This window comes from Chrysochloris asiatica, unplaced genomic scaffold (genome assembly GCF_000296735.1).
Source record: "Chrysochloris asiatica unplaced genomic scaffold, ChrAsi1.0 scaffold00132, whole genome shotgun sequence".
Taxonomy (NCBI): Eukaryota; Metazoa; Chordata; class Mammalia; order Afrosoricida; family Chrysochloridae; genus Chrysochloris; species Chrysochloris asiatica.
The window spans coordinates 3,809,866-3,832,753 of record NW_006408650.1 but is presented as its reverse complement, the minus strand read 5'-3'; the positions used below and the strand labels follow the sequence as shown (position 1 = coordinate 3,832,753).

Below are 22,888 nucleotides of genomic sequence, written 5' to 3'. Positions count from 1 at the left end.
CCCCAGCACTCCCAACACTGAATAATCGTAGGCTAATTAGGGGAGGCAGTGATGGCTCAGTGGTAGAACATTTGCCTTACATGTAGAAGACCCAGGTTTGAATCCTGGCCAATGCACCTCATGTGCAACTCTCCCCTCTTGTGGAGGATGCGGCCCAGGTTTCAGCTGAGCTTTCAGACTAAGATAGAGTAGGAAGAAATGCCTGGTGATCTACTTCTGTAAAGTCAGCGAAAATCCTATGGATTCCCAACAATCTGAGCTGCATTAGACCATGGGATGGCCCAGAACTGGGCAAACACAAAAGGACAAATAGGGTATGATCCCGCTGCACGGAATGTCAGAAATAGGCCAATGCAGAGACCAACGTTCACAGTGGCCCCAGGGCATGGGGGAGGGCAGAGTGGACAGTCATTGCTGAAGGGGTACAGGGTCCCTGTGGCAGGTAATGTGGCTGCACACATGGCGAGTGTCATGAATGTCACTGGATTGGTACACTCCAAATGGTCCGAACAGCAAATGCAGTCATAGGTGTGCCTCAGTATAAGCGTGTGTGAGTGTGTGGAGTGAGCGTGCATGTGACAGCAGGTAAGAGGGTGTGAGAATGTGCACCTGTGAGTGAGAGTGTGTGTGAGCATGTGCGTGTGTAACTGAGTGTGAGTGAGACACAATGAATGTGCATGTATGTGGGTGTGTGAACACACGCGTGTGTAACTGTGAGTGTGCATGAGTGTGAGGTAATATGCGTGTATGAGTGTGCATGTGAGTGAGGGTATATGTGAGCACGTGTGTGTGTGACTGAGTGTGCCTGGGTGCATGCATATGCATGTGTAGGTGTGTGTGGTAAATTGATGCTAATCTGTGAGTGGTGTGTGTGTGTGTGAGAGTGTTGAGGTGTGGGGAGGCATTGACATCCATGAAGGAGTGTGACTGACTGTTTCAGTCATTGGTGGTCTGGGCAAACACCTGGTTTCTCAGTTGTTTCTCCGCAGAGTCCCCCACCTCACCTGTCCCCCTCCTCACACAGGCCACAGTGGGAAGATGGGGGCACAGGCCCTGGGACGCCTGCTTGGCTGCTGGCTGCCGCTGACATTTGCCTGTGTCCTGGTGCTGGGCCGAGGGCCCCATGGCCAGCAGACTGAGCAGGAGCAAGAGGCGACCCCGGGAGACCCCAAGGTGGAGGGGACCAAGCAGCCACTTTCACCGCAGGACCATACTGAGAGGTGAGGGCTGTAGTTGGGCTGTCCTGGTTCTCCTGGTGGGGGTCCTTGTCTGGAACTGAGCATAGGAGCCCAGCCCCACTCAGACCCCAGAGGAACATCCAGGAGATCCCAGGCAGGGACAGTTAGGCAGCCAGTGAGTAAGATGCAATATAGTAAGACACCACAAGGTGGGGATATAGAGTCGTCACCAGGCCTCCAAGATCCCCATTTCTGCCTCCTGCCACTGTCTGCTGCAGGCCTCCTGATGGAACCTCCAGCTCCTCTAAGACAGGGAGTCCTCTCGTTTATAAAGTCGATTCTGACCCATGGCGTCCCGTGTGTGCAGAGTCAAACAGTCCCATAGTTTTCTTGGCTGTCATCTTTATGGAAGCAGCTTGCCAGAACTTTCTTCCACATACATCACTGCTGAGTGTATTTGTACAGACATTAGGTTACTGTTGCGGTTATGTGCTGTCGAGTCGGTTCCAATTCATAGAGACCCTGTGTAGGGTTTCTGAGGGGTGGCTGGTGAGCTTGAACCACCAATCTGTGGTTCAAACCAACCTTGCAGTCTAGTGCATTGACCCACAGCACCACACCAGAACTCCATTAGGTTAATAGGGATGGTTATGGGCCGTGGAGTGGGTTCTGACGCAGAGCGACCCTGCATAGAGTTTCCAAGGCTGTAAATCTTTATGGGAGCAGAAAAGCCTCAACTTTCTCCTTCGGAACTGCTGGTAGTTTTGAACTGCTGACCATGAGATTAGAAGCCCGATTTGTAACCACTACGCTACCAGAGCTCTTTCCGTTAGGTTAGCAGTGGAGTGGAAATGCTTTGTGCCGCCTGAGACTTTCTTAGTGGAATGCATTTCTCCTGGGCAGCTGTGTCTTGCACAGTTTCTGGAATGACTCCTGGTTGTGTTGCTGGGTTTTATCACTATCACCGCTCTTAGCAAAGGGCAGGGGGCTTGTCTGACTCAGGACCCCCAAATCCACCCTGGCTTGTGTTCTCCCTGATTCTGAGCAAGTGGACACACAGTGCCTGTGAGAGACGTGAAGGTGTGGGGTGTACCCCGGGGGACGGGGCGAGGTTCTCGGCTCTGAGAATCCATGTGTTTATTTAACTGTCCTCCACCCCTCAGGGCTGAAGAAGAACATGAAAAATATGGCCCCCACCAGGCTGAGGAACCGCCTGCTCCCAAATGCTTCCGCTGCTGTGACCCCACGCCCCCCGTGTACCCGCCCGTGTTGGTGCCTCAGATCAATGTTACAATTCTGAAAGGTGAGACTCTGTGAGCAAGAGCAGAGAGGTCTGACAGCGAGGAGGAGGGAGGGCACCAGACTGGAATTGGTCCCTGGGGAGGGGATGGGAGGGGGAGAAAGAACTTCCATTGTTGGTACTGTGGGGGCTGTAGGATCAAGACAGGAAAGGGGGCTTCTTCGAGCTCGGGCCCCAACCCTCCTGGCACGCTCTGACCAGAGGGCTTGGTTCTGAGGCTTGACATTACCCAGTGGTCTCTCTGCCACAGTTCCGAGGGCAGCAGATAAGCCTGCCCCGTCTGGCAGTGCGTAAACGGGAACACATGGGCCCCATTTCCTGTGCCTACATCTGCTGTTGTTTGCTCCGAGTGAGCGGTAGGCCTGGCCATAGAGGCTTCTGCTTTTGGACAAACCCATTTGCTCCCTTTTCTTTGCCAGGATTTTCCAGAAGGGAAAAAAAAAAAAGATTGCTTCTGGATGGAAACAGAAATGCTTGAGGTTGGATGTGCTTACTTGACTGATTTGGGAATCAAAACAGTTCTGTGCCCAAGGTTGGGCGTCTCAAGCCGCCTGGGCAGAAGTAAGACTGTTCAGAAAGTTAACACAGAACCACCGTACTCAAGACTTGAAAGCAGGGGTCAGGCAGACGTGTGGACACCCATGTTCACTACTGCCCTGTTCCCAGTAACCAAGAAGAGGTAGAGACAACCCAAGTGCCCAGCAACTGATGAACCTAAATGTGGTTCATCCATACAGTGGAGTATTGCTCCGTTGTAAAGACAAATGGGGTGGTGTTGTAGGATAAGCACTGGACTGCTAACCGCAAGGTCAGTGGTTCAAATCCACCAGCCACTCCTCAGACATCCTGTACAGGGCCTCTGTGAGTTGGAGTTGACTCAATGGCACTTCTCAACAAAGAGGAGCGACGGTCTGATGTGTGTTATGATGTGTGTGGACTTTCAAATTTTGTGCGGTGTGAAGTAAGTCAGACACAAGAGCACAAATACCGTGTGATCGATCCAAGGATAGGCAATCCCAGAACAAACAGGCAATGTTGTGGTTGTTAGGTGCCATCGAGTCGGTACCGACCCATAGTGACCTTATGCATAGTAGAACGAAACACTGTCTGATCCTGGGCCAACCTCACTACTGTTGCCACACTTGAGTCCATCGATGCTGCCACTGGGCCAATCCATCTCCCTGGGGGTCTTCCTCTTTTTCTCTGACCCTCCACCTTACCAAATGTGATCTTTCTCCGGTGACTGGTCCCTCCTGAAAATCTGTCCAAAGTATGAGAGACGAAGTTTGGCCATCTTGGCCTCCAAGGAGCACTCTGGCTGCACTTCTTCCAACACAGATCTATTGGTTCTTTTGGCAGCCCATGGAACTTTCAATTCTTCTACGATCTTCCTTATTCACTGTCCAGCTTTCGGCAAATACATAGGGACAAAAGTTTATTGGTAGTCCACCAGGGCCCAGAGGGAGAGGTGGGAGATGGGGAGGTATTTGCTAAGGGGATGTTGGGTTTGGGGTGATGAAAGAAATTTGGAAATAAATAGGGATGCTGGTTGTATGACAAGCAGAATGTCCAGGCAGTCCCTATACGTAGTCTCTGGGCTCCGAATGAGGTCTGCCCCTAGGTGAGTTTTTCAGTTGATCTGTCTTTGATTTATACACGTGCACACGGTTCTTATTTAGTGCAAGGTGGCGCAGTGGGTTAAGCACTGTGTTGTGAACTAAGCTGCTCCAAGGGAGGAAGATGAGGCTGTGTGCCCCTGTTGTAAAGACTCACAGTCAGGGGAACCCTCTGGGGCTCTTTGGAAACCCGATACTGGGTCGCTATGGGTCAGAACAGACTTAACGACAGCATATATGATGGCTGGAAGTAGTTCTGTGCCGTGGAGTCAGTTCTGACTCATAGTGACCCTGCATAGGGTTTTCGAGGCTGTAAATCTTTACGGGAGCAGAAAACCTCATCTTTCTTCCGCGGAACAGCTGGTATTTTCGAACTGCTGACCTTGAGGTTAGCAGCCCAATTTGTAACCACTACACTATCAGACTATATATCAGATGATATAGTCTACAGACTATATACCAGTGGGTGGGTCAATTGGACCAATGAGATACCACTGCAATTATGTTGGCAGTTGTGGTGTTTGGTGGTTGTGTGCCTTGGAGTCGGTTCCGACTCATAGCGACCCTGCACAGGGCTTCCGAGGCTGTAAATCTTTATGGGAGCAGAAAGCCTCACCTTTCTCCCGCGGAACCGCTGGTAGTGTCGAACTGCTGACCTTGTGGTTCACAGTCCGATTTGTAATCATTACGCTACCAGAGGTCCACTGGAGATGAGTCAGTTCCTACTCATAGAGAGCCTGTAGGGCAGAGGAGAACCATCCCATAGTGTTTCCAAGGCTGTGACTCTTTATGGGAGCAGACGGCCACAGCTTGCTCCTGTTGTCCAGCTGGTGGGTTCGAACCTCTGAGCTTCTGGTTACCAGCAGAGCTTTGTAACTGCTGCACACCAGGGCTCCCTGTATGTAAAACTTCAGTCAGCCGCCCATCTCACACCTGTGTCTCCCTGTCCCTTCCAGGTGAGAAAGGTGACCGAGGGGATCGAGGCCTCCAGGGGAAATTTGGCAAAACGGGCTCAGCAGGTGCCCGGGGCCACATCGGGCCCAAAGGGCAGAAGGGGTCGGTGGGCACCCCTGGGGACCGCTGCAAGAACCACTACGCGGCCTTCTCGGTGGGTCGGAAGAAGCCATTGCACAGTAATGACTACTATCAGACTGTGGTCTTCGACACGGAATTCGTTAACCTCTATGGTCACTTCAACATGTTCACGGGTAAGTTCTATTGCTACGTGCCTGGCATCTACTTCTTCAGCCTCAACGTACACACCTGGAACCAGAAGGAAACTTACCTGCACATCATGAGGAACGGGCAGGAGGCGGTGATTCTGTACGCTCAGGTGAGCGACCGCAGCATCATGCAGAGCCAGAGCTTGATGCTGGACCTGCAAGAACAGGATGAGGTCTGGGTGCGACTCTTCAAAGGTGAGCGTGAGAACGCCATCTTCAGTGACGAGTTCGACACCTACATCACCTTCAGCGGCTACCTGGTCAAGCATGCTGCCGAGCCCTAGCTGACCACGACCCCTGCTGCCCTCCTACGCTCCCTCCCGCCCCACCCCCACTGGCACCAGTCCCCCACCGTGGGGTCCCCTTCCCGGCTTCAGCCCTCAGCAAGACTCCCCTCCGGGGATGAGGAGCAGAAACCGCTGTGTGGTTCAGATCTGGTGACTGTCGATGGATGAAGTCATGGGAAGGGTGCCTGTGAAAATGAACAGCGGGGACGCCCTGCTCCCCTGCTCCCCTCTCTGTACGCGTCCTTAAGTGACCCCCACATGGGCTGGGGTGGCTCCTGGAAGCCATTAAGCATATTCTCAAGGTTAAGACAGGCGTGGAGAAGAGAGGCATTGTTGTCTGTGCCTTCCCACCCAGCTGCGGTGGCTCTGAGGGGGCTGTTTCCAACCAGAGTGCGTGAGGCTCCTTCTGAGCGAGATCTTAGTGGAAGTGTGGGTGACGGAGCACAGGAACTCAGGAAACCACATCTGGAACGGATTTTTTAAGGCTATGTCCAGACCTCCTGGCGGGGGGGGCAACTGAACCAATGCTACCTTGCCTAGTTGTTGTTGGGACATTGGGACACAAATGCCATCTCTCAAGGGGGACAACCAAGCTCCCTGTGGTGTGCTCTGGGGCTGGGAGAGGAAGCCTGCTTGCTCCAACCAACAGGTTCCTGAGGCAACTGAGGGCCCACGAAGGCCCCCAGACCTTCTAAGACAGTCTAAGAAACCAAACCCAAAAAATTCAAACCGGTAGCTCACAGTGATCCTATGTGCAGAACTTTGCTCACAGAGTTTTCAGTGGCCGTAACCATTTCCAAAGTAGATTGCCAGGCTTTAACTCCGTGGTGCCTCTCGGTTAGCAGCTGAGCACTTAACCATTTGCCTCAGCCAGAACTCCCATAAGAAGCGAAACCAAGACCAAAAGCCAGATGCCATCAAGCCGATTCTGACTTGGCGACTCTGTGTGTGTCCGGGTAGAACTGGGCTCCATAATGTTTCCAGTGATTGACTTTTGGGAACAGATTGCCAGGCATTTCTTCCATGGCACCTCAGGTGGATTTTATCTGCCAACCTCAGTTAGCAGCTGAGCACATTCATGGTTTGTGCTACCCAGAGACCCCATAAAGAACCTTCACAAAACAGAGGCAGGTCCAACCAGACACACTGGCATGGTTCTGCTCCGCCCCTCACCACTGCCTTTGAGCCCCAGGTTGGGTCTCCACACCTGCCCTCCACATCAGCTTTTTTTCCTCCTCAACGCTGGTCAGTCACCAAAGGCTCCGGGCTTTATGGTTACTGTATTGTCACATATAATGTGCCGCACACATAAAGCTTCACAATGCAAATAGCACTCACAGTAAACCAACGAAAGGCATTATACGGTTTGCAAAACCGTCCAAGGTGCTTGTTTTTTGAGCTAAAATACGGAGTACAGTGTTTTGGACGAAGCCACGGCACCCACTGTCTCAGGGCCTCACTGCCCGTGTGCTTCTTGTCCCCCGCCCAGGCCCTCAGCACCCTCACCCAGGTCTGGACCACCTGTCCAGGGCTGCACAAGAGGGCTTTCATCTGGTTCCCGGGACAGATAGAGCTGGATGAGGCTAGAAGATTTTGTCTCAGCCAGTGTCCAGGGCTGGGGGAGTTTGGTCCTGGGGCACTAACTGTCCGGAGAGTGGGGTGATGAACATTCCAAACAGGACGCGGGAGTGGGCTGTGCCCTCGATTGGTGCCCAGGTGCTGAGTAAGGCCTGGCCCCCAGCCCAAGCAGAGGGCTGGCTGGGACAGGGACCCTCCCATTACAGCAGTTACTACCTCTGGAAGGCACATGCCTGTCTGGCGGTGCTTCTGGAGTTTTGCTCAAAATGACATCTCAGGCTTATATGGAGCCGTGTTAAAGACAATCATCAACTGTCTTGCCGATCTTCAACACCACTACCATCTAGGAAGTGGTGAGGGCAGGAGAGTCCAGTCTGACCCGGGGACCCACGCTGCCCACCCACGTCACCCCACCCTGCTTGGGTCCCTAAGCTCAGACACTGGCCCGCCTTCGCCACGCCTGTGGTCATTTGGTCTTGGCCAATCCTTGCCCTCCCTGGGTATCGCAGGCTCACATGCTCTTCTAGAGAGTTCAATGACCAGACCTTAAATCCCTGTTTCCTGGGCGCTCCTTGAACAGGCCCCCCGCCTGCCCCCTGTATACCTCCATTGCTCTCCTACAAAGCCATTAAACTTGGAATTGTGTTGCTCTGCCATTGGATGAATCCTTCTCCTTTACCAATCCACATCCCGCACTCTCTGCCTGTGCCCCCTCCCGCCCCTGGAACCCACACTGGCTCCGACTTCTCCTCCTGGGAGCTGGACATCAGGGACAGAGCTGGGTTCATGGTGATGTGGATACTCAGGTGCTCAGATGCGTCGGGGAGGCAGGCAGGAGGGATGGACCATTTCTGGAGCAGGACACAGCATCCTTGGCAAAGCAGGGAGGTTTTGTGAGGTGGTGCCAGTCTCGGGAGACTTAAGATCTTCGTGTAGGCACTGTAACAGACAGTCACAGACCTGGTAGCTAAAAGCAGCGGAAGTGGATTCTCTCACTGTCTGGAGACGAGTTGGAAATCCAGGTGTGGCTAGGACTACACTCCCTCCAGAGGTTCTAAGGAGGCCCCTTCCTCGCTCCTTCCAACTTCTGGGGGCTCCAGGTGTCATTGGCTTGCAGCTGTATCATTCCCATCCTCCTCTGTGTCTCCCCTGTGTGTCAGATACCCTCTGCTTTCCCCTACAAAGACATCTGTATTGAATTTAGGGCCCACCCAAGTAATACAGGACAATCTTATCTTGAGATCTTTAATTTGTGAGGGTGAGTCAAAGTTGTCCTTACTCTGGCTGTAGAATTTATTTTAATCAACTTTTAGAAAGTAGAAATACATCATGTTTTGACATAATCTCTTTGTTTTTCAATACACTGTGTCCATCTATCAACAAGCTTTAGTATTACCTTATCAGAAAATGGTTTAGGCCAAACTGTGAGCCACAAATGCACCGCTGCCTTCATGTCTTCATCAGAGGTGAATCTTCATCCTTGAAGGACTGCTTTCAGGGGACCAAGCAGGTGAAAGTCCGATGGAGCAAGATTAGGACTAAAGGGAGGATGGTCTAACACCTCAAAACAAAGTTTTAGCAGAGTGTCAACAGTGTGGGCTGAGGTGTGTGGACGTGAATTGTCATGCAAGATCACAACATCCCTGGATAGCCGTCCTCTGCATTTCATCTGAAGTTTAGGCGTCTGTTCTTCAGTCAGCATCTCACTGAAAGGAACACTGCTGATTGTTGAACCTTTTTCCTTATGGTGTTCCGATACAGATTCTAGAGAATCCCAGAAAAGTGTAAGCAACGATTTTCCAGCTGAAGGTTGCCTTTGAAACTTTTTGTTGGTCAGTGACCGAGGATGTTTCCATTCCATACTCTGCGGTTTACTCTCAGGCTTAGACATGAATCCATGTCTCATCACCAGTAACAATTTTTTTTTAAAAGAAACATTTACCTTCCTTCGAGTATCGGTCCAGATTTTGTTTGCAGATGTCCACGTTCACACCTACACAACACTGACCTTGAACGGAAAGCGCTGATAAGAGTGCAGCCAACAGAAGTTTTAATATCGCCGGAGTGTGGATAATTTTTGACTCAGTCTCGTGTCCAGCTACAAAGGTCCTATATCCAAATAAGGTCCCATCCACAGGAACCAGGGGTTAAGGTCCAGACACTTTCCCAGGGACCGGGCATTGTGGCTTGGCCATGACTTTGGGGTCCGTGGCATGGGTCACATCATCTTTGGGGACATTGTTGAACCCACCACAATGACTTCCAGGTGTGCACGCACCTGCCTGCAGCCTTGACTGTGCTCCTTTATCTTCTCTCTATCCCTTGCCAACTGGGTGAGCAGCCAGGACCCTTATAACGACAGCCATCAGGCAGTGCCAATGCTGTTTCACATCCTCTGGTGCCAGCAGGTTGGTGAGCAGCTGGCCACCTTCCTTTGCCTGTGGCCATGGAAGGAACCTGAGCTGTCGTGCCCAGCCCTGGGCTGGGGCCAGACCAGAGCAGTCAAACGTTGCCATCCTGTGCTCAGTGAGACCCAGAGCAAGCCCCCACCTCCCTCCTGGGGTTCTGCATGCAGCTGGGAGCAGGGTTCATTCTTCTTCAAGATATGTGGTGTGGCGGGAAGGAGCCTGCTCAGCCCCATCCAGGTGTCTAGGGACAGACAGGTGGGGTGCTCACGTCATAGATTCCTTTCTGGTGTCTCTTCCAATCCCCGCCCCCACCCCCTTCACCCAGTCACTCACCAAATATTTACCCTGCACCTACTTTGTGCTGGGCAAGGCTAGGACAAGTAAGATATGGCTTTAGACAGACTTGTCCAGGATTTTAACTGCAGTGTTGCAAGGTCAGTTTGAACCACAATGGCAGAAGTTCAAGCTCACCAGTAGCTCCTTGGACACCCTATACAGGGTCACTATGAGTTGGAATCGACTCGAAAGGCACTTAACAACAACACCCTAGGAAAGAAGTCAGCCTCCTCAGAAGAAATGTGTGTTTCCTGCAGACACAGTTATCTGCTCCATCTGACTCCCTCTCCGAGGAGTTTAAGCCACACTTAAACTCTTAAACACTTTGACTCTCCCTGCTCCCACTGTTGTTAATAAGTGCAGTTCTGACCCATAGCAACCCTGTATAGGGCTTCTGAGAGGTGACTGGTGAGCTTGAATGGCCGATGTTGTGGTTCAAACCGAATTTACAGTACAGTGCATTAACCCACAGTACCACACCAGGACTCCTGTCCCTGCTAGTAAGAAATTAAACAACCATCCCAGGCAAAGACCTGGTGAATTCATTTACAAAGATGGGTGACTTAACCAAAGCAAACAATTGCTCCCAGTAGGACTTTCACTAAACTTAGCTGCCTGGGGTGGAAGTAAGGAGAGGATTACCTCCCCAGAGACCTCATCTTATGAGGGTGTAATGTGTGTGTAGACTTCACTTTGGGAACACACTATCACAGACAGGCTGGTTTGATTGGTTCCCTCACAAGTGAGATAAAATGAGATGCTTTTTCCAGACCATGAAAAATACAGAAGGTTGCAGAAAATAATAAAGCAAGAGTCTCTTGAATGCAAAAGGATGAAGTTGAACCCTTACCTCACACCTATACAAAAATTAGCTTAAAAAACGAACTCAAGACCTAAATATAAGCACTTAGTAGGAAATGTAAGATTAAATCTTTATGACCTTATATTGGGTCTTTGATATAAAATCAAATGCTTAGCAGTAAAAGGAAAAAACAACATCAACTGGAAATTATCAAAATGAAAATGTTTGTCCCTCAAAGGACTTCGTGGTGAAAGTGAGAAAGATAACCACAGGCCCAGAGAAGTATTTGCAAACCATCTTTTTGTTGAAAATGGACTTGGATCTAGAATATATGAAGAGCTCTTACAAGCCAATCATTTTTTAAAAAAACAACCCAGTTAACCAATGGGAGTGCAGTAACTCCATACGACAGCCACTGGACTGTGAACCACAAGGTTTGCGGTTCGAGCCCACTAATCTCTCCTCAAGAGAAAGATGAGGCTTTCTGCTGCCCTGAAGATTTAAAGCCTCGAAAACTCTATACAGGTTCACTATGAATCGGAACCAACTTGAGGGCATTTAACAACAACAACAACAACAACAAACTAGCAAACAGACAAAGCATTGGAATAGAAACTTCTCCAGACAAGATCTACAAATGATCAACAAGCTTATGAATGTCGAGTGCCTTCTAGTCAGTTCTGACTCATAGCGACCCCAAATAGGGTTTCCAAGGAGTGGCCTGTGGGTTTGAACCGTCGACCTTGCGGTTAGCAGTTCAGTGCTTATCCAACAGCATCACATCAGGACTCCCTTTAACCCTTAGAGAAATGCAAATCAAAATCAAATGCAAATATTACTTCATACCCTTTAAATCAAGAAGTCAAACTCACTGCTGTCAAGTTGATTCGGACCCATAGTAACCCCGTAGAACAGTCCCATCAGGTTCCCACGCTGTCCTCTTTACAGAAGCAGCCAGCCAGCCACATGGAGTGACCAGTGGGTTTGAACCACTGACCTTTCAGTTAGCTGCTAAGGGATTAACTAGTTTGTCACCAGGCCTAGTTTTAATAAGTCTCAAAACCTAAAAGACAAACCTTCTGATGTCGAGTTGATTTTGACTCGTAGCGAGTGACCCTCTAGGACCGAGCAGATCTGTCCTGTGGAGTTTCTAAGGCTGTAAATCTTTACCAAAACAGACTGCCTTATCATTCTCCCACAGATCCGTCAACCTTTCAGTTAGCAGCCTAACACTTAACCCACTGCACCACCAGGACTCTCTCATAGCCACCAGGATGGTTGTAGTCAAAAGACAGATAATAACAAGTGTTGGCAAGAACACTGAGCAATTGATCAGAACTCTGCCAGTAGGGCTGCAAGACGGCCAGCTATGTAGGTGAGCAGATTCACTGGTTTCTCAAGTATAAAATTACCCCATCACCCCCAAACCACACTCCTATGTGTGTACCCAAGAAAACTGGAAACGTGTCCACATAAAACCTTATACGTGAATGTTCACAGCAGCGTCTGTGATTCATGATGACCAACAGGATGCTGCCTGTGTGCTGTTCAGTTGGTTCTGACTCATAGTGACCCCGTTCAGAGTTTCCCTGGAGCGACTGGTAGGTTTGAACGGCTAACTTTCTGGTTAGTTGTCTGGTGCTGATCTGACAGTGCCACACCCATCACGTGGAATAGGATTCAGCAGTGAAATGGGACAAAGTTCGGATCCCTGCTACATCTTGGAGGAGACTTGAAACCTTTATGTCAAGTGTAGAAGACCAGACTCAAAATGTCACATATTATGGGATTGCACTGATAGGAAATGACTAGAATAGGCAAATCCATATGGTACATTGTTGTTGTTAAGTGCCGTTAAGTCCGATTCGACTCATAGCCACCTTGTTTAGGATTTCCAGGGAGTAACTGATGGGTTGAACTGCTGATCTGGTGATTCTAAATCCAATGCTGATCCTACAACACCACATCAGAAGTCCATAGGGTACCTTGGTGGTGGTAGTGGTTATGTGCCGTGGAGTCGGTTCCGACTCATAGCAACCCTGCATAGGGTTTCCAAGGCTGTAAATCTTTATGGGAGCAGAAAGTCTCACCTTTCTCCTGTGGAACAGCTGGTAGTTTTGAACTGCTGACCTTGAGGTTATTAACCCAATTCATAACCACTACGCTACCAGAGCTCCTTTTAGATAGCACAATAGTAGTTGCCAAAGACTGGGTGAGGAGTCGGGAGTTACTACTAAGGGTTTTATTTTGGGGTGAAGAAATGTTCTAGAATAGATGCAGTCGAGTTGGTTTCAACTCAGCCACCCTTTATAGGGCTTCTGAGGCCTTGAATCTTTGCGGAGGAGGAAGCTTCTTCTTTCTCCCATGGAGTGGCTGGTGGGTTTGAACCATAGACCTTGTAGTTTGCAGCTATGGAGCCACCATGCTCCCTCTAAAAAGTAGTCTAAAATAGAAACCATCTATAATCAATGACTTCACACTGTGTAGCTGTTCTAAAAACCATTGACTTGCACACTTTCAATAGATGACTTGTATATTATGTAAATTCTATCTCAATAAAATAGTTATATATCGATTAAAAAAACACACCCAAAAAACCCCAAGTTTCCTTGTCCTTGTCTTTGTACGGGTGGAAGGTTAGCACTTCTGAGGTCTAACTTTCAGAATCGGTCCCATGAGTCTGTCCTTGGCATAGGGCAGGGCCAGGAGTCCGAGGCTAAGTGAGATGGAATGGGAGGGTCACGGTTAGTTCTTCCAAGAGCATTATTGAGCAAGCGTTTTTGTAGTCAGCCAATAGATGAGATCACTCAAGTGCAGAGTGTTGCTGACTCAGGTGCCAAGGGGAACATTCCAGAAGGAATGGCCAATCGCAGACGCTACTTTCTTCTCTCTGAAGTCCCTACACAGCTGGATTCGGGATTGGGAAGACATAGTGACCCCGAGTGGCCTTACTTCAGCTGGTAACCAGCCCCTCCTAGGGTGGGAAGGAGCAGAATGCATTTCTCATTAGGCAGATGGTCAGATGAGGACAAGGAATTTCCACTTAATTTAGCGTTATGGATCGAATTGTGCACCCCACCCCCACCAGCACCACAGGCCCTCCCCCCTAAATCTGTGTTGTAATTCCTAACCTCTATGCATGTGGTTATAATCCCATTTGGCAACAGAGTGCCTTTGTCATATTAGTAGAGTAGGGTTAGTGTAGGGTGTGTTGAGTTCATCTCTTTTGAGATATGGTTGTTGTTGGTGGTGGTTGTGTGCCATCAGTTCATAGTTCTGACTCATAGTGACCCTGTGTAGGGTTTCCGAGGCTGTAACTCTTAATGGAAGCAGAAAGCCTTCTCTTTCTTCCATGGAGCAACTGGTAGATTTGAACTACTGACCTTGCAGTTAGCAGCCCAGCTGGTAATCCACTATGTTACCAGGGCTCCTTCTTTTGAGCTATAAAGGAGATGAAACAAGCAAGAGGGGTGGAGAGATGCCAAACCACCTGGAGACTGCCCAGGAGCAAAAACTGAGAAGAGATAAGGCCCTCCCTCCAGAGCAGGGGGAGAGGAAGACTCACCCGAGATCAGGCACCCTGAATTCAGATTTCTAGTCTTATAAACTGTGAGAAAATACGTGTCTGTTGGTTAAAAACATCCACTTGTGATATTTCTGTTATAGCAGGTTAGAGAACTAAGAGACATTCACAACTAGGGTTAGAAGTTCTGGATAATTTGGAAACACTCCTGTCTAAACATAGAAAATGTTCCAACTGTTCAACTAAGATATCCACTAAGTTGGTTCTTCATGGCAACTGGAGATTCTATTTGCTAATATACCTTGAGTACTTCTCATGTAGGGAACAAAAACTTCTTAACAGTTACAGACGCAAATTTTAAAATAACTGCTCACGGCTTCCAAGAAAGTAAAGACACCGTTAGGCATTATAGTTTGTTGTTGTTGTTAAGCACTGTTGAGTCAGGTCTGACTCGTAGCAATTGTGTATAAGGTTTCCAAGGAGCAGCTGGTGACATTGAACTGCTTTTTGGTCCGGTGTTCATACTACAGCGCCGAGCATTGTGTTAGAGAACTTACAACTACCACTCCCCAAAGAACCAGATGGCAATTCTAGAAGAGAAAAACGGAACAGCGAAAACTGAGACTCAATGGATGAATATAACAATACATTATACAGAGAGGACTTCTGGTGCGGTGCTGTAGGATCAGCACTGGACTTTGAAGCACAAGGTTGGCAGTTCAAACCCACCAGTTGCTCCTAGGAAACCCTATACAGGGTTTCTATGAGTTCGAACCAACTCAATGGCACTTAAAAAAAAACAAAACACAACATGCAGAGTTGAAGAGAAAATGCAATGAATTAGAAGATAAATCTGACAAAAATATCGAGAAATAAGCACAAAGAGACAAAGGAATGGAAAATTCAGAAGAGAGATTAACTCTGCATTGAGGAGACAAAAAAATAAATAAATAAAGTCCAACATCTCTATAATTGGCTTCCCAGAAGAAGAGGAGCATGGGAATACAGCAGAAACAACATTCGAAGATAAGAGTTGACAATATCACCAAATTGATAAAAGATTGAAATAGTAAATGAATCTCAAGCAACATTGAAAAAAAAAAAAAAGTCCACAGTCAGCCCAGCACATTGTGATAAAACTATCAACACCCAAAGGTAAAGAGAAAATTTAAAAAACAGAAAGAAGGGACCGTTTTCCCCACAGAAGCAATAGTGACTGTGACCGTTACTCTCCAAGTGGAAACAGCAGGAAAACCTAAAGACTGTGGAGCGGCGTATTTAAAGGGCTGGGAGAATACCTGCCAACCTGAAGTTCTATTCCCAGTGAAAATCCAGGAAAGGAGGTGAAATAAAGACATTTTCAAACAAACAAAAATGGGAGAAGTTTTCAGTATCACCTGCCCCAAGTGAAGATGATCCCAGAGGATGAGAGGCCATGTAGGGGAAAACTATTGGTCTGTCTCTGTCTGGAAGAAAGAAAAGGGACGAAAACTGAAGTTGTTTGGAATCATATGACATTAGTTTTCGTCACTCTTCTTTTCTCCAGACAGGGAGAGACCAATAGTTGCCTCAGAGGCAAAAAGAGGGATCTGACTACCACCAAGGAAGAAGAGTGTGATGTGGAGTGTCCTTTGGACTTGGGATCCCTGTGCTGAGAGCTTCCTAGATCAAGGAGGCAGAAAGTGACTGAGAGATGAAGCTCTGGAAATGGTAGCAGACGCTGAGAAGCAGCAGCAGAGAAATGTGGAAACAGGAGCAGAACTACGGGACAGGCAGGATGGCCAGGTGGGCTTCCTGGACCATGGAGAAAGAGAGCTGAGTGGTTTCAGGTAGGAGACTTCCTGGTGGACTGGGGGGCCTCTGGGCACTTATTGGTGGAGCTAAATTGTTTAGTAACATGCCTGAACAGGGCCGAGCTGGGTCAAGGGGCCAAGGGGCCAGAAGAGGATTACCCATGGGCTCGACTGAGAAGACTCCATCCTGATCTAAGAGCTGGATCCTGAGTCGTTTCTGATCCTGAATTCTAAACTGTTACTTCCCTAATAAATTCCATCGTTGTGAGTATCGTCTGCAAATTCTGCGTGGCGTTGCAACAAACGATCCAACCCAACAGAGAAGCAGGAACACACACTACGGAGTGAAAGAACCCAGACACCAAAGACCATGTATTGTCCTGATTCCATTTATATGGACTGTCTAGAGCAGGCAAATTCCTAGAAACAGAAACTCCTCCCTTGGGGGAGATGGTGAGTGACAGCTGATGGTACACAGTGTTCAGTAGGGGTAACACAAATGCTCTAAAGTTGGCTGTGGTGGTGGCTGAACAACTGTGTGTGTTTACTAAAAACCATGGAATTGTAGCCCTAAAGGAGATGGGTTATATGGCATGTGAGTTATGCTTCAATAAAGCCACGAAGAAGAACAAGGCATTGTGGAGTTTATGTTTAGTAAGAAACGTACAGTGTCATCACATAGTCTAGAGACCAATGGTGACAGATTGTATTTTCCAAAGATGACTACAACAAAAAGCCCCTACCCTCACATTCGTCTTACAATGGGAATCTTAATCAGTTGTCTTAAGTTGACTTCTCTAGAGAAGCAAAGCCAGTAAAGCTTACGGCGAGAGGTACCCCAGGAAAGGAGTCCTTCTAAAGCACCAGGTTGGTGGTTCAAGCCCACCAGCTGTTCCACAGGAGAAAGATGAGGCTGTCCATTCCCATAAAGATTTACAGCCTCTGTAAGAAACCCTAGGGAGAAGTTCTGCTGTGTCCTATAGAGTCCAAAGAGTTGGAATCAACTTGATGGCAGTGTGTGGGTGGATATCTCAGGGAAATGGCTATCACGGTTGTAGAGGTGGGCAAGTCCCAAATCTGTGGGTCAAAAGTCAGACTGGAGGTGTCTCCTGACTCATGTAGCTGCAGGGGTTGAAGAACCCAAGATCGGCAGGTCAGACGGCAGGCTGCTGGTTCATGAACTGTGCAAGTCGAGCTCACACCACCAGGTGGTGGAAATGATGCAGCTTAGAAGTAAAACACAGACACAAGTTAGTGATTAAGGGAGACCGCAAGACTCATGACCTCTAGGACCAAGAACCTCTAGGACCAAGAGCCCCGGGACATAGCAGTACTCTGTATTTACTAGCCTCCAGGATGCCGTCCATCACTGACATTAAAGGAGTCTTTTGACGTTATACAGATTAAGAAAATGTTCTTAAGGACGAGACAAACAAGACTATAATTCAGGGATGCATGGGTAGGTTTCGAGAGAACAATGCAGGGTGCTGGTTATCACATCTGGTCATCACATACCAATCCGGCTTTCTGTCATGGCGCTAGTAATAAGGAGCAGCTTCCTGCTTCCTTATGCCCTGGCCCAGGCATGACTCCCTTCTTCCTGCAATGTAATACATAGGCTAAAGAACCCCGAGATTGGCAGGCAATGGACTAGGCGCTGGTTCAAGTCCAAAGAACCAGAGTCCAGATGATGATGAGCTGGATGCAGAATCCAAATTGAGCAAAAAGTCTGATAGTTTTACTTGAAGGTCCGTATATACTCAATGCTGGGCACATCCCCAAGGAAGCTCCCTTTCAACTTATTGGCTGCTCAGAGCAGATCTCATTAAGGAGAAGATTACATTATATCAGATCACAACGTGAGGGATGATTACCTCATTACATAACTGTCAAATTACATTATAACTGCCAAGTTGACACAGAATTGCAGCCATCACATCTGTCTGTCTATCTATCTGCCTGCCTGTCTGTCTATCTATCTATCTATCTATCTATCTATCTATCTATCTATCTATCTATCTATCTCTATCTAATTTCCTATCATCTATCTATCTATCTATCTATCTAGTTCCTGGTTATCTATCTATCAACTATTTACCAACCTATCAATCATCTATTATGCTAAAATGTGTAAACCTATTGTACCATTGTAAATTGCACCACAATACATTGCGTGAGCGATATTCACAATGCTGTGTTACCATTACTACTATCCACAAAACCTCTTCATCACTCCAAAGAGAATCTTGCAAAAATCAAGGGGCAACTCTCTAATACCCTCTCCTCAAGGTCTATGGTAACCAAGACTCATGCATTTTATTACAGCAAAATTAAAGACAGTGGTTCAGCAGCCTAAAGAAAGAGTGAAGCTATAGGAAACAAGTTGAGAGAAATTATTTGCAACAACAGTTCCTATAAAGAAAATATAAACATTCTCATGAACTATTAGGACAAAGGCAAGTAACACAACCAGATAAATGTGTGCAGCCTGAGCAGGCATTCCACAAATATTCCCGGGGTCTAAGTCAAGACCCTTGGCCTCATGGCAAACAAATACAATGCTAATTAAACCACCAGTCGCCCCCTGACATGGAAATGTTGAAAAGCTGAGAATACCAAGTGTTGGCAAGGATGTGGAACAGGAAATTGTTGATGGAAGTATACATGGGTATAACGACTTGGGAAAATAATTTGGTGTTATCTATAAAATTTGAATAATTGCAGACCCTCTTTGACCTGTTAAGACTTCTCCTAGGCATACACCTAGAGAGGCATGCATCGTGCTCTAAGTTATCCTCAAAACTGGACCAAGACACCAGACAAAAATGTCTGCAGCAATAATTTGTTGAATCCTGGTGTGGCGCTGTGGGTTAATGTGCTGGACTGAAAAGGCAGCGGTTCAAATTCACCAGCTGCTCCTCGGAAACCCTATCCAGGGTCTCTATGGGCCAGAACCCACTTGATGGCACTTAACAACAACAATAACAACATAGCCCCATAATGAAAACAGTTCATCAACACTAAAGTAGATAAATGATGGTATCTAGATACAATGATTAAGCACTTGGCTGCTAACTCAAAGGCTAATGGTTTCAGCCTATGCAAGGGTTCTGAGGAGGAAAGATCTGGCAGTCTGCTTCTGTAAAGATTCCACCAAACCCAAACCCACTGTCATCCGTTTAATTCTCATTCATAGTGACTTTACAGGGTAGAGTAAAACTCCGTCATAGGGTTTCTGAGGCTGCACAGTGTGAACTGAGTGAAGGCCTGTAGAAGAGAGCATCGGTTCACACTTCACAGATCATACACTGTGTCCTTACAATGACTGCAATCCCTTCCATGTACCATCAGTTCACAGTACTGCCCTCTATTCACTGCAACTCTTTAACAGTCCTGCCTGTTCCTCCCACTGTGTCAACCTCCCTCTTCTCTTTCACCCAAGTGAACATGTGTCTACCCTGAACCCAGTGAACCATACCCATTTCCCTCCCACCCCTGGAAACCATCATGTTTCTTTTAGCAAGAAAACCTCTTAACTTTTTACAACCATGGTCTCATACAATATTTGAGACTGCACATTTTTACAGAGCAGGCAGTTTCATCTTTCTCCCGAGGAGCAGTTGGTGGGTTTGAACTACAAATCTTGTAGTTAGCAGTCCAACGCAACGCTGACTCCACCGTGTCTGTGAAAGTCACAGTCTAGAAACCCCATGAGGAGTTCTGTTCCTTCACACGGGGTCACTATGAGTCAACAGCAGACAACGGGAACCAATTTCAAATGAACCAATTTCAACTTTATTAGCAAGCAGAAAGGATCTTATAAACATATGTAGAATGAAAAAAACCCGGTACAGACAGTGTGGGTCAGAAAGTGTTGCTACCGAATCCTAAAGACCTTTTATTACACAAAAATATCAAAGTATCAAAGCAAGCTGTTGTTTCTCACCAATAGCTCGAATACTTTCCAAACAATTCTGTGCTCTTCTATTTGCGCCAAGTCAAAATGCCAATTTTGGCATCCTCAAGGATCTCAAATTGTGTTCCTTTGAATTGTTCTTTGAGCTTTGGGAACAGACAGAAGTCTGAAGGGACAAGGGGTGCATGGGACAAAGTTTGGGGACAAAATTCTCACAGGGTAACACTTGCTACCCATGAAGAATGAGCAGGAGCGAACAGGAAAATTTTCCACAGAGCCTCGTTCCTGGCCTTTTTCTCACCAATGTAGTTTTCAATTTACTCAAAACGTCTTCCTAATAAACCCCCATGGTCATCCTGTGTCCTTTGAGGAAGGACAGGTCATCAAGATGACCCCTTAGGAATTCCAAAAAACAGTTGCCATAATTCTCTGAGCTGACCTCCCTAGGCTTTGAATTTAGCTGGCCCAGCCGATCCCCTTAGAAGCCACTGTTTCCACTGGACCTTTTCTTCTCCCCCAAAAGGCATCTTGAGACGAAAACAAGGATATTAACAAGAGACTTGTCTGCGGCCACTCACTGATTTCAGAGACACATTCAAACATGTATGTGCTGACTGTCTATGGCCACTCACTGATTTCAGAGACACATTCAAACATGTATGTGCTGCCTGGAGCCCTAGTAGTAATGCTTTTTAACGTACCTTTGCACATGCGTGTACGCGGTGTTATTCCATTTATATGCATGTTGATAAACAGGTAAAACTAAAAAATAGCTTTCAGGTGTGACGTGTGAAGGAAAGGCATGCAGGATTACCATAAAAGTGAGAGGACACTTTTACTTTTTCAGGAAGGAAGAGTGGGGATGAGAAGGGACATCTGAGGGGACTGTGATAATTTTCTATTTCTTGCCTTGGGTGGTGGTTACATGCATGTTTCCTGTATGATAAATTGTCAGGCTCTATGGTGTGGCGCTGTAGGATAAACACTCAACCACAAGGTAGGTTTGAAGTGGAATGTTGTCAGTTCAAACTCACCAGTCACTCCTTGGAAACCCTGTGAGTCGGAACTGACTCGACAGCACTTAACAACAACAACAACATGGTGGGACGCTGTAGGATAAGCCCTGGACTACTAGCTGCCAGGTCGGGGGGTTCAAACCCACCAGTCGCTCCTTGGAAACCCTCCACAGGGTCGCTAGGATTTGGGATTGATTTGATGGTTCTTAACAACACTCCACCTCTGTTTTGTTTACTTTCCTGTAGGTGTGCAAGATGTTACTATAAAAGACTAAAGGAAGTGTGGCAAATACGAGCATTAAGTGGGAAATGGCAATGCTGACAACCAGGTAACAGGGAGTATGTTTTTAGGGTTCTTTATATGTCGTTGCATGCTTGGAAAAGTTCACACTCAGAATGCGTTAAGAAACAACTCTTAAAAATATATATGGAGCTACTTAGGAGAAGAAGAGTCGGATGAGAAAGGAATAGGTGAAGGAAAATGTCTCAATCCAAGGGCAAAGAGTGGATCAAGCAAACATAAAACCAGATGCCAAGGATAAATCTAAACAGATAAGGAATCATAACTGGGAATCAGTTAAATGTAGCTATTAAAAAACAAAGGGTTTGAATTGGATAAAACCCAAACCGACTCATCTGCCACAGAGTTGATTTCAACTCCTTGCCACTCTGTATAGGGCTTCTGAGGCTGTAAATCTTTATGGGAACAGGAAACCTCTTTCTCCTGTGGAGCAGCTGGTGGGTTTGAACTGCTGACTTGTAGTTAGCAGTCCACTGCTTGTCCTACAACTCCTCCAGGGCTCCTATTCTGAGTTAGTTAAAGAAATATCTGGCTCTGTGAGCTTTGCAAGATGTGTAGAAAATAAAGTGATACAGTGATGTTAAAAATAAAGGGATAGAATTCAACACAAAAAGCAGTAAAAAGGACAAAAAGGGCCATTTCGTACGGGTGAAATGAGCAATTCTCCAAGAAGAGATATCATCACACACTTGAACAAAAAGAGAAATGGAAATCCGTAACGCACACTTCTCTATGGAATGAGAGGTCAGCCAAGCATAAAAGACACATGCATGCATACACGTCATTTGGACAATACAACTAGTTGTTCATAGACAACCACATATTGCATTTCAAACACACATGGTACCTACAGCCTACAATCACAAACAAAAAGTGCAATTCAATCAGAAGTCAAGCATGACACGAAAGCTAAAACCCCAATGGCAGTATTTTTGAAATGTCAGAAGGTTTGTTACTGTCTTTGTTACCGCCCAACCCCATACCTATTGGACAAAACGCTGCCCAATCCTGTGCCTTTTTGAAATGTCAGAAGGTTTGTTACTGTCTTTGTTACCGCCCAACCCCATACCTATTGGACAAAACGCTGTCCAATCCTGTGCCATCTCCGCATCAGACCATTATGATCTGCAGGGGTTTCATTGGCTCATTTTTAGAAGTAGATTGCCAGTCCTTTCTTCCTCGTTCATCTTGGTCTGGAAGGTCTGCTTAAACCTCTTCAGCCTTATGTGGTTATACTGTAATCTTTATGGGAGCAGATCACCAGGGCTTTCTCCCTTGAAGTTGCTGGGTGAGTTCAAACTGCCAACATTTTGGTTAGTAGATGAGTGCTTAGCCATGGTGCTACCAGGGCTCCTGGCAACATGTAACATGCAACATGCAAGTCACATGACAGACACTGATAGTTGGGCTTCAGGACTGTTGGTCAGGAATCAAATTTGTCTCTTGCCACCCGGAAGGTGAGACTTGTACCATGAAACCACCTAGTTCCCCTAGTATCTGGGTTATGAGGATCTAAAAACAGAAACTACAAAGTATGTACAACTGAATGAAAAGGAAGATGCTACGTGCCAAAGTCCTTGGGATACCATGAAAGTCATTCTCATAGAACCG

General features: G+C 47.2%; 1 protein-coding gene across 1 annotated transcript; it reads left to right on the top strand.

Annotated features, from left to right (window-relative positions):
- The first annotated feature begins 1,038 nt into the window (after positions 1-1,038).
- On the top strand, positions 1,039-5,638 carry C1QTNF1 (C1q and tumor necrosis factor related protein 1). Its single transcript, XM_006869529.1, has 3 exons — positions 1,039-1,220; positions 2,342-2,481; positions 5,051-5,638. Exons 1-3 carry the CDS (start codon positions 1,039-1,041, stop codon positions 5,599-5,601), a joined length of 873 nt encoding a protein of 290 aa, XP_006869591.1. The 3' UTR covers positions 5,602-5,638.
- Positions 5,639-22,888: the final 17,250 nt, after the last annotated feature.

Excerpts from the sequence above, each read along its gene's own strand:
- C1QTNF1 (XM_006869529.1), top strand. The coding sequence starts at position 1,039 with ATGGGGGCACAGGCCCTGGGACGCCTGCTTGGCTGCTGGCTGCCGCTG. Across the intron at positions 1,221-2,341 it reads CCGCAGGACCATACTGAGAG|GGCTGAAGAAGAACATGAAA; the intron begins GTGAGGGCTGTA and ends TCCACCCCTCAG. Across the intron at positions 2,482-5,050 it reads CAATGTTACAATTCTGAAAG|GTGAGAAAGGTGACCGAGGG; the intron begins GTGAGACTCTGT and ends TGTCCCTTCCAG.